Here is a 17,625-nt window from a genome sequence, read left to right as displayed (position 1 = left end):
AGAGCTGCACTCCATGTCACCCTTGTGTTTAGCTAATAGTAGAGGGAAGGGAACAGAATCCAGAAATTATTTTTAAAGGGAATGTATAATCAGAAATAGCCGTTATATATCAATAAAAAATAGTTTCACTGGCCACTAAAGTACTTGTGCTAATTGTCATTTCCTGTAGCTCATATTTCAGCTTTGCTGTGTAGACTGGGCCAGAAGAGTCATGTCTGATGACAAACTTGTTTAATGTTTCCAATTTCTAACAGCAGAATTGTGAATGCAGCTCTGGATTATAATGCTAGCTGTAACCCAGACTTAGTACAAAATAAATAATTAAAATATATTTATAAAGTGACTAAACCTAAATAATCTATCTGAACTTTAAAAAGTATGATCAGTTTTTACTACACAAGATCTGCTCCAATCCTCCCTCTCATGTCCCTGCACTTTTATTTTATTGCGAAGCTACATGATCTCTAGCACAAACCTCTCAAGATTCCTGCTAAATTGATCAAATCAAGCTTGTGCAGCATGGAGAGGCAGTGTATTGTAGAGCAGATAGAACTTCCTGTGCACTGCATTGCATGTAGCTTACATGGTGGTCACTCAGACATAGAGACAAGGGGTTGCTAGGCAACCTAATCTCACACACCATGAATATTACTCACAGTATAAATACATAGATCCTGCCATGGTATATAATACAAATTATACCATACGGAATAAGGCTTCTACCAAAAAGAAAAAAAATCATAATCTGTTGAACTTGTCCAATGTGGACTGTATACAATCTGTGGACTGGCCGATGTTACAAGTTCTCCTTCTTGAGCATTACATTTTCGGCTGCCACCAATAAATAAACGAGAATCTTTTTGACATTTGGTAAAATCAATGGAAAAATGCATTGATCACGATTAGACCTCAGTCACACATCCTTCACCGTTTTCACGTCCGTTTAAAAAGGATCCGTGTGTCAGTTGTGACATCCTTGTGGTTTCCGTTGTCACTCTGCATCCGCTCCATTTTAAACCGTCCGTTAAAGATCCATCTTGTATGATGAATGAAGAGAACTTTGGCACGCCCTGCCGTCGCTTGGCAACGGAGCCGTAAAAAAAGGACGGCACGCGGATGCATTCCGTGTGCCGTCCTTTGTTTTGACGGATCAATGGGCGAGACGGACACCGATCAACGGACAAAAGTAGGACATGTTCTACTTTTGACAAACCGGAGAAAATAAGTGGGCATCAGGCCTGAGTGTCCTCTCTGCTCTTTACATTTTCAATAATTTCCTATCTCGTTTAGTAGAATAAATATTGGATCTGTTTGCAGCGCGTCCTCTCATCGGCGCTGATCATCATGTTGACACTTTTACAATTCTCAGCAGTTGCTAATCCTCTAAATCTGAATGTGCTGAGATGGTCTGTAATCTCCGTTTTTGCTCAATATTTACTCTCTGCGCCATCAGTTCGGGAAAGGTGGGGGGTTTGTTAGATTGAAAGCAATGCATTTTGGGGTGACTATCCCGTTATGGTTTTGATCTGCCTTTAAAAAAGCTCCAACATTTTCTTTATAAGAGCTTCAGGTTTTAGAAATGAAAAAATATGCAATTGATGCCCCCCCCCCCCTTTTGGAGTCCCCATGACAACACTTCCTGGCACTTTAGGGTTATCATAGGGGCATTGTGTGGATCATTCATCTACAATAGTGGTAGAATGCGAACTGCTAGTCCTTATGCCAGCTAGTATGAGAGTGGGGATCTAGGGACACGTAGACCATAAATTTTACTGGAGGCCTATAACTTCAAGTGCTGAAAACACGATACGGGAATAAGTGTAATCTTCAACTTTGAACACTTTATGTTTTTGTTTTTTTGTTTTTTCATATGAAATCTTTATAGGGGTTTCTACTCCATTTTTTAAGATACAGGGCTCTAATTCCCCTGCTTCCATGCACACTGCAATAAATGTAAATGGACAAAAGCCTCCTGCAGCCACCACTAGGGGGAGCTCACTGCATACTTACAGCTCCCATTGAACTCAATAATAAATCTGGATTCAGTAAACTCTTTGTATCTTTCTAAATGGCTCCGCTTCTCAATGATGCTCCATCCGCAGGAGTTATCATCATATTCCTGGTCATCCAACTTTTCCAGAAACAGATATGAGTGCTAAATTACTGAACAGAATTGGGAACAACTTGACAAAAGGATGATGACTCAAGGAATTCACGTTTCCTGCAATTATTATTTTATTTTAGAGTTTTATATACATTTTAATAAAAAAAGAAACACAAAAAAGTAATCTAAAACGTTATACTCTTTCCGGCAGCCGGGTTGGATCTTGTGACATATCCTGTTTCTGGGAAAGCTGGGTTATAACCATTTTGGCAACTGTTACAACTCCGACACAGGGATGTCAAACAACAGACTTGCCATTTATGAGTCTTGAAAAGCTGGGTCACAACCCTTGAGGAAATTTCTTGGCATCCATATCTTTTGTAATCCAGCTTTTCCAATAACAGATATAATAAAATTGCTAGATTCCGATTGTATGAAACAACACAAACGGTATACTGTCTGGTACCTGAGGGGTGTGTGTATATATATGTGTGTGTGTATATATATATATATATATGCCTGCAGCGCTGTTACTTACCAGTATACAGCAATGGACGGGATTTTTCCACTATTTTAATATTGCTTTGTTAGATGTTTTTGCATCCGCGTTAACTTTTGCCATTTTTCTGCTATAATCAGCTGTTACTTAGTAAACTCCTTAAATGCCGGCAGCGACGTGAGGGGCAGCGCAGGCGAACGTGACGTGTGTAGTGACTGCCCGTTCATCAGCTGCTAATTGTGGATTTGTGTTCATCTGTTCCCTCTTTCCAAGCTGGCGAATAGTAGTTGTGTATTTTATTTGCTGTTTTTAGTGGATTATGTTGTAAGGAGTAAATAAATTGTGTTTTATACGGCCGGTCACCATGGCTGTAAATTACAAGCCGCAGAAGTTCTATGACCTTATAATAGCACAGTGATAATGCCGGGGAATAGTCTATCATTTAAAGTGACGCTGTCACAAACTACTAGCCGCATCTCCCATCAAAATTTGCTATCGGCAGCAAAAAAATGGAGAGTCAGACAGGGTCGTCCGGTTGCAGAGGCATGTTCCACAGGCCATTGCAAGTATCGTTGGGATATGGGGATAGTAGTTTGTGACCGTGTCACTTTAAGACCTAAAAGATGCACGTTTTTGTTTTTTAAGGCGTTTTATGCTCCCTTAAATTGAAGCTCCACCTTTTGTAGCCTCTTTGGAATATATAGGGAATTTCTCAAAGGCTATTTATACTATTGCAACCATTTCTTTCTTCTTGAATAACAAAATGTAACAATTTTGCTCATAGTCTTTAAAAAAATCTCCTACTGTTTCATGTTTACAGCTCCTATGCGGACCTATATGTCTCCGTAGTTACAGACTACAAACAAAAAGTCTGATCGGGAGTCTTTTTTTTTTTTTTTTACTCCCCTCTTCCCTCTCGTCTTACAAACAGTAGGAAAAGCGGAGAATGGAAGCAGATACATGACTGCAAGATCAGACTACACACATAGCTCTGCAAAGGAGCTGTAAACCCAAAACGGTCGATTTTTAATCGAGACTACTTGTGAAGTTTTATTTATTTTAGATGCATCAGAGCAATAAAAGATGGTTGCAGAAGTTTGCGTCCGTTATTGGAATCATACCCTAAATATTTTAGGTTGCAGTAATGCAATCTCACATTTACCACAACTACCCCTAATTTTCATGAGCAGACTACAGGCTGCTACTTACTTCTCCCTTAGGTCTGTGAATGGGATTTTTTATTTTTTTGTAAACCATCGTGTGGCTTACACACAGATCTTCAGGAACACAAAGGAGAATTTGAATCTTCCTGGAATGGGAGAAATTCTAATAACACTTCAGGGCGTTGTTATTTAAGCAATTCTCTATTTCCCTAAATGCTGATATTTCACGTTTTCATTCATGTATTTTCTTATTATTTCAGGGATTCCCCTGATGAGTCGGCAATGATTGACCTGGTGACATACGCCAACCAACTACCCGTATCGGAAATAATACACCAGGTAAAGCATTTATTCTGCTTCTGTGTCCACCAATGCTGGAATATGTTTTTAAGGGCGTTTGTCATCACATTTTTCTCCTTTCAAACCGCTAATACCGCTATATAGGTAAGGATAATAGTTTTTCAAACATGCCTATGTTGCCCAAGTCAGCCCATTGTAAACCATAAATATGTGCTTTTACGCCTCTGGGCGCCATATGCAAATGAGCACTGAAGTGTCCTGCAATCCAGGAAGTGTCCTGCAATCCAGGAAGTGTCCTGCAATCCAGGAAGTGTCCTGCAATCCAGGAAGTGTCCTGCAATCCAGGAAGTGTCCTGCAATCCAGGAAGTGTCCTGCAATCCAGGAAGTGTCCTGCAATCCAGGAAGTGTCCTGCAATCCAGGAAGTGTCCTGCAATCCAGGAAGTGTCCTGCAATCCAGGAAGTGTCCTGCAATCCAGGAAGTGTCCTGCATTATAAGCCAAAACCTATGGTAATCAATACCATAAAATAAACTGTATCCAGACGTAAACCTCTGACATACATTTGCCTATTGTATACTTTATAAACACAGTTGTATAGAACCTTATTTTCTCCTTACTTTAAAGTGGATCGGTCATCATATTTACTTAGGGCAGCATGTATGGGGAAAGATCCGCTCTAGTGTAAGCCCAAATGCCACCAAAAATTGGGTGCCATTTGACTAATAGCAGCTAGCAAAAAATGCAGCGTCCTCTTTCCCAGGTGCATCTCCCTCTGGGAAAGCAGGGTGATGGGCATTGCTGCACCAGCAGGTGCAGTCACTCAGCTTTCCAAACCTTCCCATCAGCAACGAAGACATGTCACACACTCTCCATCACCATACCGGTGTATAACTAGTCACATTTGCCGTTCAGAACTGTAGGAAAGCTGTGGGAACTGTAATCGGAGTCACCTAGCTTTCCTAGAAACGGATAGATATAACTGAGGGTTAACAGTCTGACAACAGAGGACAGTCCCCTATATACAGTGGGCCCTGGTGGGGGGGGGGCATGATTTGGAGCAGTAATGCCATGGTCGAACCAAATAAAAAAGCCAGCAAAGTCGTCCAGCTTGGCCCGATTCCACCTCCTAGCACAACAAGTGCCTCGCCTTCCCTGGAGCTCCAAGTGGCAGAGAAGTCTGTCAGTCACTGAGCTGTCAAATTATGGAGGCCTCAACCAATCAGAACCTATGCATTACAAAAAAGGAAACTTTTGGCATATATTTGTCCAGGATACAGTACCATAAGCCTGGGACATACATTTGGTGGCCCACTTCAGGTGTACACAGCGAGCATATGCCTCAAACGTGATGTGAACAAGTCCTGACATGTACTTAATGTGAGTTACAGCTTGTATTATAGTCCAGAGCTGCATCCATATTTGTCTTGTTATTGGAAACCGTCAACAAGCTTGTCGGCAGACACACCCCTAACAGCTTAGCTGAGCTCCTATAATGTATTGTGATAGTTAGTTCTTGCAACATAAGAATTTACTGTACAGGGTCTAGTGTAAAGACGACCCTTCCCAGAATGCAAATTTCTAGACCAAGCACTTAACAAGTATGAGGATTTCAGCTCTGAAGCTTGCAGAACTGTGAGCGCTTCTCTGGACTATAATACATGCTGTAACGCAGGATAAGTATTTGTAAGCAATGTACTTATTAAGTAATTCAATGTAGATTTTTTATATATATATATATATATATATATATATATATATATATATATATATATATATATATATATATATATATATACAGGGTGGGCCATTTATATGGATACACCTAAATAAAATGGGAATGGTTGGTGATATTAGCTTCCTTTTCAAGCTGGGTGTTGACCATGGCGGCCATTTTGAAGTCGGCCATTTTGTATCCAACTTTAGTTTTTTCAATGGGAAGAGGGTCATGTGACACATCAAACTTATCGAGAATTTCACAAGAAAAACAATGGTGTGCTTGGTTTTAACGTTACTTTTATTCTTTCATGAGTTATTTACAAGTTTCTGACCACTTATAAAATGTGTTCAAAGTGCTGCCCATTGTGTTGGATTGTCAATGCAACCCTCTTCTCCCACTCTTAACACACTGATAGCAACACCGCACAAGAAATGCCTCTCGATCTGACCCCCTTAGACTTTTATCTTTGGGGTCATCTGAAGGCAATTGTCTATGCTGTGAAGATACGAGATTTGCAGCAACTGAAACTACGGATACTGGAAGCCTGTGCTAGCATTTCTTCATTTTTGTTGTATCTCACCAGAATATGGCCTCAATTTATCCCATCTCCACAGCAACCAAAGTGCTATGTACATATCTGTCATTTTCTCCTGTTTTCTTGATGTATACATGTGTATCTTTTGTCCTTTTTTTTCCCCCATATAAGCTCTTTTCTATTTTACCTTAAAAGCTTGCTTTTCTCGGCAAACATAAACTTTCATGTAAGAGAACTGCATTTTTAAAGTGATGTGAAAAAGCATTGGCCGCCTTCCAGATGTCCCTTATTATTGTATTTTCACATTAATTTCTTCTTCTGATGTTTGCACAAAATACAAAATGTGCAGGAGGGAACCTGATTACACGTAATAGTTTTTGCATTATTACCATATTTAACGGGCAACATTATCCTTGCTGAATGTAAATCTCATTCTATATGGAAAATTAAAGTGAAGCTAAACGTTTGACAAACTTTTGCCATGTCATAGTGACATGTCAGAAGTTTTGATTGGTGGGGGTCCGAGCACTAAGACCCCCACCGATCGCTAGAACGAAGCAGCTGAAGTGCTCGGGTGAGCGCTCAGCTGCTTCGTGTCTGTTCGGCTTTTTCCGGAAAGCGGACGTATCAGAGTACGGGCTCATAGACTTTCTATTGAGTCCGTACACCGATACATTTATTTCCGGGAAAAGCCGAACAGACACGAAGCGGCTGAGCGCTCACACGAGTGCTTCAGATGCTTGGTTCTAGTGATTGGAGGGGGTCTCAGTGCTCGGACCCCACCAATCCAAACTTCTGACATGTCACTATGACATGTCAGAAGTTTGTCAAACATTTAGCTACACATTTTAAAGGCGTTTTCCAGGACTTTGATATTGATGACTTTTCCTTAGTATAGGTCATCAAAATCAGATTGGTAGGGGTCTGACTGCCAGCACCCCCACGATCAGCTGATTGAAGCGCCTCAGCCTCTTCATTGTTTACCAGACACAGCACCGTTCATTTAGCAGTGGCTGCGCTCGGTTTTGCAGTCTCATTCTAGTGAATAGGATTGAGCTGCAGTACCAGACACAGCCACTACGAAGTGTACAGAGCTGTGCCTGGTAATCTACGAAGAGGTTGCGACCCCTCCAATCGGCTGATCAGTGTGGCTGCTGTGAGTCGGACCCCACCGATCTTTATTTTAATGACCTATCCTAAGGAGAGGTCATCAATATCTAAAGGCCCTTTTACACCGGTTAGTTATCGGGCAAACAAGCATTCACAGAACACTCATTCCCAATAATTGCCCTGTGTAAAGAGGGCAACGATCAGCCAATGAACGAGCAAACACTCGTTCATCAGCTAATGGTATCGTTTTAAATGCCCAAATTATTATGGTTGCCGGCAGCACATCCCCCTTGGAGACATCCTGCCGACATGGTAGAAATGTATGGGGACGAGCGATCGGAGTAACGAACGCTCGTCCACATATTCGCTCCTCGTGAACGAGCGCCGATCAACAAGCTGTCTCGTTGATTGGCGCTCGTTGTACCGGCCAAAACGGGTTGGTGTAAAACTAGCTTTAGCGATGGAAAACCCCTCTAAAAGGGTGGTCTCTTCAGAGACACCCCATTTCAGTTTTGAGCAGCGGAAATGATCAGCTGCAGTTGAAGTGTAGTATTACATGGCAACCATTCAGATCAGCCATCTATGTAACACATGAACGGCTCGGATCCTCCAGAACGGGGGAGAGCGGCTCTCCGTTCTGGCTCATAGAGGGGAATCCTAAACAGGGACCTTCGTCTAAGTGCTCCATGTGCCTGAGACAAATCCTTTAACGTTTTAAACCCCTTTTATGCTAGAAAAGTCTCCAAACGATAAGCTGCTGAAACATCTGTGGGGGAATGCAGTAGTAAGTGTTAAATTTCCCTGCAGCGCCACCACAGGGGTAATTAAGTATTACACAGTTCCCATTGAAATCATTGGGCTGTCAGTGTAATGTGCAGGGTAAGCGAGAGACACTCTTTGTATCAATTCTTCACCCGGCTTATGAGACAACCACGTAAAAACTCATTGTAGAAAAAAAAAAAACATAAAAATATGGCAGATTTTTTTTTTTCTACAATGAGTTTTCACGTGGTTGTCTCATAAATGCAACCCCTGTCTATATATCGGGTCGTATAGATGTCATAGAGGGAGGTCCCCTGCCAGAACGGAGAGCCGCTGACCATGACCGACTCCTGCACGGTCAGACAGTTCCCAGCCATGTATTCAGTCCATGCTGGCTGGCTGCAACTTCTCCCTTCAGAAGCCGAAACCAAAGGTTTCCAAAGCTGGGATGGCTTAATTTAAAAAAGGGGTTTTATATTTAGAGTTAATATAATATGTAAAACCGTGCTTGATAGAAAACAATAGATCGATCGATCGATCGTACACAACCCGGCTCATGCCACAGCATCTCAATAGGGTTGATGAGTAATGGCCATTCCAAAACACAATTTTCCTTTTTCAAACATTCTTTAGTTGATGTTTGAACTGACCATACCCTAGAGATTTTGGACATCCTAAAAGGCCAATTTAGACCATTTTCTGCCGACCGTCCGCGCCTTTTTGTGACACAAACGAGCGTGACAGATGCCAGCCAAAGGCAGATATTTGTGGAAACGTTGACTTTTTTTTTTTCCGCCCTTTGTCAGGTGCTGTAGTTGAAATGCCATTCATGACAAATGACAGATCTGTATCAGAGCAATTTAAGTCCAGACCAGGCCATTGATCTTAGCTGAGATCGATCAGTGATTTGTCGTTCTAATTTATGGCGTTGTCATCCAAAACGACAACCTTCACAGACCAACCACGACTGACGAGTCATTCAGAAAACGCTAATCTATGGCCAGCTTTAGTGGAAAGCTGGCCACTCTTATGCGCAGACCTCCATTAAGGTCTATAGGCGTAATAGAAACCGCCAAACAAGGGCTTCGGGTCCACATGTGTTTTCCATGGGATTGCAGGAATCCATGGAGTAAATGTAGAACCTACTAATCTCAGGACCCTTTTACACGGGCCAATTTTCAGGCAAACGAGCGTGTAAACTGGGCAACTATCAGCCGATGAATGAGCAATCACTGATCGGATCGTTTATGCAGCCGAAAATATTATCGTGGTCTTCAGCACAACTCCCTGTGTAAACCGGGAGATGCGCTGCCGACGTGATGGTAAAGCATGGGGACAAGCGATCGTAGTAACGAGCGCCGATCGACAAGCGGTCTCATTTATGGGCGCTCGTTTACACGGCACATGTCGGCCTGTGTAAGAGGACCCTAACTCTATTCTGTCATCGTTTTATATATCAGACTGCCTCTCTGTTTCACAGACTTGTTTTAGCAGCAGGAGGATACATAAGAAGACTGCGCAAGACGTTATAAAGCTTCAGGATAAAAAATAAATAAATATGCAAGGCAAAGGGGGAAATGTGCAGGAATAGGACTTAATTGTCTGATATACTGCCGGTATACTGGAAGAGAGGCATGGGGGATTCCACATTTAGTGACCTTTTATGATTTGTGTCATATTAAGTAATCTTGGGTATATCATGCCCTCATCCAAAGTGCTACTTTACTGCTAATGCCAGTCATTTATTTTTTCTCTTCCTCTTAAGATATCGTCGCGCCTCCCTATGTATTACAAATGTTGTAGCGCTCGTTGTAATACAGGCTTTTTGTATGGGACATAAATATCCCTTTATTGCGATCTCTATTCTCTTCCATGCAGCACAAATTGTCCTGCTCACTATTTAAGCAGCTTTTCAGCAATTTCTCTGATTTATGGAGGCTCGAGACCGGTACAATAAGTCAGCGGCGCTATCACTTTTTAGAAAAAGTGATTTAAAACCTGAACAGAGTCAACTTGTATTAATGCCAAGAGTGGGCACCGCACATGCCGGAGAGATATGATGTGATATATGAGCCCACCACAGTGTAGCAAATAACGGGAATAAATATGAAACGGTCATGGGGGCGTACAGAACACCACAGCAATTGTTCTTCATATGATTTAGTGATAACCAAAGTCTGATACTTTGCCAGACGTGTACAATCTCCTCGATATGGATAGAATATGGCCGCATGTCTGCACACCTGTCGAGAAATTACAACTTATAGCATGCTGGGAGTTGTAGTTGCATTATGGCTGGCGAGCTACAAGTTGCCATCTTTATCTATCTATCTATCTCCTATCTATCTATCTATCTATCTATCTATCTATCTATCTACCTCCTATCTATCTATCTATCTCATGTCTATCTATCTATCTATCTATCTATCTCATGTCTGTCTATATCTATCTATCTATCTATCTATCTATCTATCTATCTATCTATCTATCTCATATCTATCTATCTATCTATCTATCTATCTATCTATCTATCTATCTATCTATCTATCTATCTATCTATCTATCTATCTATCTATCTCATGTCTATCTATCTATCTATCTATCTATCTCATGTCTATCTATCTATCTATCTATCTCATGTCTATCTATCTATCTATCTATCTATCTCATGTCTATCTATCTATCTATCTATCTATCTATCTCATGTCTATCTATCTAATCTAATCTAATCTAATCTAATCTATCGTTGTTATGGAACTTCTACAGTGTAGGTTCACCTTTGGTGAAACTCTACCAGACCTATTAGACCATTGCAGAAATATCAATTACATGATACTTCTTATTTGAAGCACACCTTCTAAAGCTATGGCTTTCTAGATTTAGATTTTATATTGATGACCTATCTTTAGGATAAGCCAACAATATCAGATTGGTGGGGGTCCAACTCCCGGCACCCCCGCCGATCAGCTGACTGAAGGGCCGTGGCTTTTGTTGCCGCAGCCTCTTAAATGTTTACCAGGCACAGCGGCGTACACATCCGTAGGGGCTGTACCTGGGCATGCAGCTCCGTGCCATTCACTTGCATGGGTTCGGAACTGTAATCCAGGCATTTGCCGGTACGGTATGGTATGGAGCTGTGCCTGTGAACTGGGAAAAGGCTGCGGCGACTATCAATCAGCTGATCGGCGGGGGTGTTGGTAGTCGGACCCCCACCAATCTGATATTGATAGCCTATCCGAACAGTAGGCCATGAATATAAAATGCATGCAGAACCCCTTTAAGGGATGCAGGAAATTACATTTGCGTTTATATATTGTACTGATAATGAGTTACAGCCTGTGTTATACGCTGCTTTCATAATTCTGGTGATTTGCATTCTGGGAAATCTTATCTTTATCTCAGGCACTATACAGTAATACAAGCTGTCCACTGTTAACTAAGCTGTTAGTGGTTTGTCTGTTACCAATACCAAACAGATGAATTGTAAATGCAGCTCTGGAGTTTATTAGAAGATGTAACTCGGGATCAAAACAGGATAAGTAATGTAATGTATGTACACAGTGACTGCACCAGCAGAATAGTGAGTGCAGCTCTGGAGTATAATACAAGTTGTAACTGAGTATCAATACAAGATAAGTAATGTATGTACACAGTGACTCCACCAGCAGAACAGTGAGTGCAGCTCTGGAGTATAATACAGGATGTAACTCAGGATCAGTACAAATAAGACATGTATCTACAAATTTAGGCCTCATGCACACGACCGTAGCCATGTGCACGGCCGTGATTTTCGGGTCGGCCGGCTGCGGACTGTCAGCCGCGGGCCGCACGCAAATCGCGGGACATGCACATGGCCGCCGTCATTGTTTTCAATGAGCCCGGACCGCAGAAGATGTCCGTAATAGGACATGCCCGTTCTTTCTGCGGCGCGGGTTCCCGGGCCATGCACGGACCGTAAAAACTACGGTCGTGTGCATGGCCCCATAGAAAAGAATGGGGCCGCAATGCTCCCGTGGATTTTCGGGGGAATTGCGGCCGCAAAAACACGTTCGTGTTCATGGGGCCTTACGCAACTATTTTTTTTAAATGAATGTGTGTGTGTGTGTGTGTGTGTGTGTGTATATATATGTGTGTGTGTGTATGTGTGTGTGTGTATGTATGTGTGTGTATATATATATATATATATATATATATATATATAGTGTGTTTTTATATGTAAAATTGTGTACATAGGTTGACATGCCCTTCAATTAGATTTCATCTTTGACTTTACAAACAAGGCTTGCTCTGATGTCACTTCATTTCTATGATGTCATATTTGCCTCACAATCTCCAGTGTTGGTTCATTCTTCAGCTAACAGAACATCTATGAACATTTTATCTATGCTTATTGTTGGTTCTTTAATGGATACATGCAAAGGTTAGGGAATTAGGTTAATTAACTTCATCGGTGGCCGTGGGCCAATATACCGTGCTTGATGAGCAGAGATAATGGAACTTATCACAAGTAGCAGTAGTGCTGGATGCCCTTTGGATATTCATTGTCATTGAGGATTGTTCAATATACCCTTGGACAATTTCTGGCTACGTCCGGATGGATTGTTTACTGATACTGCTTTTTTGGGCCACGTTTCATTCTTTTTGCTTTATGAGATTTTTATCAGCAATGTTTGCTAATTAAAGGGACACTAAACCTATAGTTTCTTGTCTTCGAAATTGCAATCTATTGTTTTCTATTATCAGCCATTTCAGACTTGTAAAGGGGGTTTTACGCTGGGCGATTATCACGCAGACAAGCGTTCCTAGAATGCTCGTTGACGATAATTGTCCCGTGTAAACAGGGCAGCGATCAGCAGATGAACGAGCAAACGCAAAGGGGTTCACTGCACGGCGTCACCTGTGAGTCACCGTGATCTCGAGGGGAATGAGACTTCAATGTTTCCCTCAAGCATCCTTCCGTTCATTGCAAAAAATCTGCAAAAAAATCGTCATTTTTGGAATGGTTGCGAGGCGGCTTGCATCTGCAATTATACCTCAACTTACAGGCGATGCCATGATGTGGAGCCGTAGCCTTAATTTTCCTTCATCTCAAGGAAAGACTACAAACGACTAATGAGGATGTTAGTGCGGAAAACTACAAATTTTCTATGGATTGACGGTTATTGGTCTGTGATACAAATGAATGTGAAACACGGGTCAAATTGGCAACTTTGGATGTTGAACCGTATGTAGCTCAAAATAAGAAAAGTGAAACATTTACATTTGCTCGTCATTTTATGTGGATTTAAAATGGACATTTTTTTAAAAATAAATTAAAATCTCGTTCAAAAGTAGCGTTTTTCTTTTAAGTAAAAAAATAAATAATGTAGTACTATTGGGCAGATATCTGGAAATACACATATTGAATATGTTTTGTGTGTGCTCGGCTTTTCTGCTTGTCGTATTGCTGGTGATCCGCTGTGTTTCAGAGCCGTAAATGACCCGGCAGCCTGTAAATGTCACATTAAGAATTCTGCCTCCTCGCCGGACTCTCAGGCTAAATGAATTAAACAGCGGTAGAGGCATTGAGTCGATACACTCCTAACAACAAGTGTGAGCAATGAAACAGTTTGCGGATAGTCTGGAATAAGTAAATAGGAACTTCACGGAATGGTTCCCCAGAAGCCGTCGCCACAAAGAGAAAAACGCCGGGTAACCTTTCCATTCGTCGTCCATACGAAATGTCAAAGCCGTATTTTTAGCGTAATGACCTAATAACTGCGTGCTTCATTACGCTGGTCTGACTTAGTGCTGGAAATGTACTCCGTGATATCACTGAACCGATGACTTTCTTCAAGAAAACCTGCACAATGCAGCAAGAAAGTCACAGCAATAACATATGTTTTATATTGGAAGTAAAAAATAAAATAAAAAATATCCTCAGTCCTTCGGTCGTCCTCCACTGTCAGGTCTTTAACAATTCTATTCAGCCGTTTCTTAGTTATGCCTCTTTCGGGGTGACCACCAGCGTGGTTGCCATTACATCTTCCACAGGGGTCACTTTGGTATTTCTGCGTTGGACACCTCTTGGAGTGGATTGTGTTTACAGTCAGTCGTTTCTAGGTATTCTGGCCTTTAAAATGTAGGTTCACTTTTAAAAGTATATTCCCATCTTTGTAATTTTATGGCATATTGCAATTGGTTGAGGTCCGACCTCTGGGACTCTCACCGACGCCAAGAACGTAGGGACTGAGGTTCCTTTTACTTCTTCCCATCACAGTGGCGCTTCCATCCATTTAACAAATGCTTCGGCTCCTTTATTCTCAACATCGGTGGGGGTTCCGACGGATGGACCTCCCCGCAGTCTCCATGATATTCCATCACTTACTATAGTAGGAAATCCCTTTTGACAGGAATGAATAATCAAATAATGACATTATTTAAAGAGGACCTGTCACATCTCCTGATATGTCTGTTTTTTGTTTTTTTCCCCATGAAATAATTCTTGAGCATCTTTTCTTAGGACTTGATGTTGTACCATTCCTCTGTTGTTTCTCCTAGAAATCTATAAATAAATTGATAACTGGGTGTTACTAGTTGGGGGGGCTGTCCCTACACAGACTGTGTCTAATCAGTGCTGACAGAGTGAATTTTTTTTTCCTGCAACTCTGCATTATGCCACTCCTCTGTTATTCCTCCTAGAAACTTATGAATAGCTTGACAACTGGGTGTTACAATTTCCCTTGTCAATGGGCTGTGTCTCTACACAGTTTGGTTTTGTCAGCACTGATTGGACATTGTCACCAGGGACTGGTAACACCAGACTTGAAATAGTCGATTTTACATTCATCCCGCTTCTTATTTTTAATCAGACCTATACTGCATCATATGTTATACAGGCATCAAATGCCAAAGGTATTGATAATCATTTAGAGCAAATCGGACAATATAATTTCTCCTGACATGAAATCTTGTCACATTAGGAGAATTTACTAATAATTGCGGCTTTCGGCAACAAGTATTTTGTATTCTTGTTGAGCTGTTTGTGGAAATGACTGGCACATACATAAAAGGCTCCCTGCATCTACCCACGCCTATCTTTCCGGCCTTGTCGCAGGTCTTTTTTTTAAAAAAAATTGGGGATATTTCTTTCTTTACGGAACAGACGAGTACATTTAGGAACATGTTACTTTGTCAAAGGCTGTTTCCAAAGTAGTAATATAATTCCTCCAGCAATATTAATTTTCTGCTTCTACCTATTGACTGCGCCATTCATTTAGTCAAAACAACGGAACCCTTGCACAATGGTGACAAACGGAAAACATTTTCACCGGATCCGTCACCATTGAAATCGATGGTGATGCAAACGTTTGTTTCCGTTTCAATTCCGTTCATGGGTTCCCCTGACGGAATGTATTTAGAACAAAAATTCTCAGGGGTTGTTGGACCATAAACAAATACTATTCAGTATTGGGGTACCATAGGCTGTCTGCAGTTTACACTGTAAAGTCACTGATGGATCATTTGAAGCCACAACTGTCATTCGAAGCCACAACTTCCCCTCCCTAAACTCCATCCTATTATTAAGATTGTTTAGTATAGGTGGTGATGACCGTTTCCTCAAACATGGAAAAGGTTATTAAACCACTGATTAGTGCTTGGGATTGTGCTGTGACTTTCTACTGGGAGAGAGGTAGAGAGGGCTGCTTCATTTACAGTCAGGACAAAGAGCCGTTCACATAGCTGTTGCAGAAACCATACACCATGAAATAAAAATAATTTGTAGGATCACCACAGTGATAAGGTAGGGATAAAACACCAGCCCTATGTAAAGTTGAAAGAAAAAAAGAAATCATCCGTCTTGTTGTCTTCGTTTTTATTTGTGATGCCGCCATAGAACATCCTATTGCATCTATAACAGTATTACCCCACCTGAACCGTAAATACTAACATTTTCCAGGAAGCCGGATTCTAATTTCGAAGAGGCGACGTACCAGGGAGGGCACAAAAGAAAAATAAAGTTTCCCTGGAAATGCTATCCTTTTATGTAACATAATATATTCTCCATCTAAAAACTTCATTTGCTTTAAATTAACTTATATTTCCAGTGAGAACGCCTGAAAGAAGCACAAAGGGAGGCTTAGTGATTTAGTCTTCCATCAAATAAACCACATAATTAAAAAAAAAAAAGGGAAGATGGCAAAGAGCTGCTTGAAAGCATTCGACTCCCTCCCACGGGGACTTCAGATTAGAGAAATTAGAAAGACTTCGCACAGAAATTGGGAGATAGAATTAATTTTTGCTTAAGCAGGAAAGTGTCAGAAGCCTATTATGTTAATTTTTCAATTTTGCCTCCACTAGTCACACATTCTAAAATGGTTGCAACCCGGAGAACACTGTAATTAATGTCTATTTCTGCCGCCGAACACGATAAAACAAGTGTCAAGAGTCTCGCACACATCACTGGGTGTCCACATTATAGAGATGTCATGTCATCGGTTTTCTTATTGCAGTTTAATGTGTATTTGTTTTTAAAGGGACATAGTCATGGGAAGGTCTGCACGGCTGCTTGGAGGAGATCCGCCCGCACGCCTTTTTCATGGCGCACCGCACCCCTGAACTGCAGCAACAGGGAATGTGATTGGTTAAAATTTAGATTAAACAAATCTACAAGCTCCTTCCCGTAACCTCATTACAAAATCGGCAAACTGCTTAGACCGATCAGACTACACACAGGGTTTGTTTTGTAGTCTGGACCATGGAGACACATTGACCTGCATTGGAGCTGTATACATAAAACGATGCAAGATTTTTAAAGAATATTTAAAAACGTATTTCATTTTTTTATATATAGGTCATAAAAATTTGTTGCAAAGGTATACATTGAAAACAAATTCCTCAACTTTTTAATATAATGTGTGTTTCGATTCATCACCCTTTTCATGGTCTGTGTGTGTTGTCAGTGAATAGATACATTAAAATTCAAGTCTGTTACAATGTTTCCATGTGAGCCTGGATTCAGGACAGGAGTTTTGTGATGCAAGAGGATTGCTTGGACTGATATTGTATGTAGTAACAAATCCTGTGCTGTGCGAGCAGGACTAGGTCATGATGGGTTTTTCGCCTTTTGAAACAATGTTCTCATTCACTGATGGTTATCAGAGATCTTGAAAATGGTGAGGAATTGAATTACAAAGTATATAAGAAAGTTGCAGAACTTTTCACTATACACTGATTAAGCTTTCTGTCCAGGTAATCCTGTATTTTTAGTGTCTCGTGCTTTGATGTGCTGCAGCGTTACTTGTGTAATTAACGTTCTTTAATTAATGAGCTTTTGTTTCTGACATCTGCTTTCTGATCTGAACATGATTCATGAAGGTTTGTGAACGCTTTACGTGAGCAGCAGAATTTTAACTGCGTTCACGGTGGTCGCACACAAGTCCTTCTACACCGGT

At 41.1% G+C, this 17,625-nt stretch overlaps 1 protein-coding gene across 1 annotated transcript in view; it reads left to right on the top strand.

Moving 5' to 3' along the window:
* Positions 1-17,625, top strand: part of PIGK (phosphatidylinositol glycan anchor biosynthesis class K) — an 84,640-nt gene that overhangs the window by 41,507 nt on the left and 25,508 nt on the right. Inside the window, exon 10 of the mRNA XM_075832865.1 lies at positions 4,027-4,105. Coding sequence (XP_075688980.1) covers positions 4,027-4,105 — 79 coding nt within the window. The remainder of the gene's footprint in view (positions 1-4,026; positions 4,106-17,625) is intronic.

This window comes from Rhinoderma darwinii, chromosome 7, assembly GCF_050947455.1.
Source record: "Rhinoderma darwinii isolate aRhiDar2 chromosome 7, aRhiDar2.hap1, whole genome shotgun sequence".
Lineage (NCBI taxonomy): Eukaryota > Metazoa > Chordata > Amphibia > Anura > Rhinodermatidae > Rhinoderma > Rhinoderma darwinii.
Note: the sequence above shows the minus strand (reverse complement) of the source record. Positions and strands in the feature narration are given on the sequence as shown.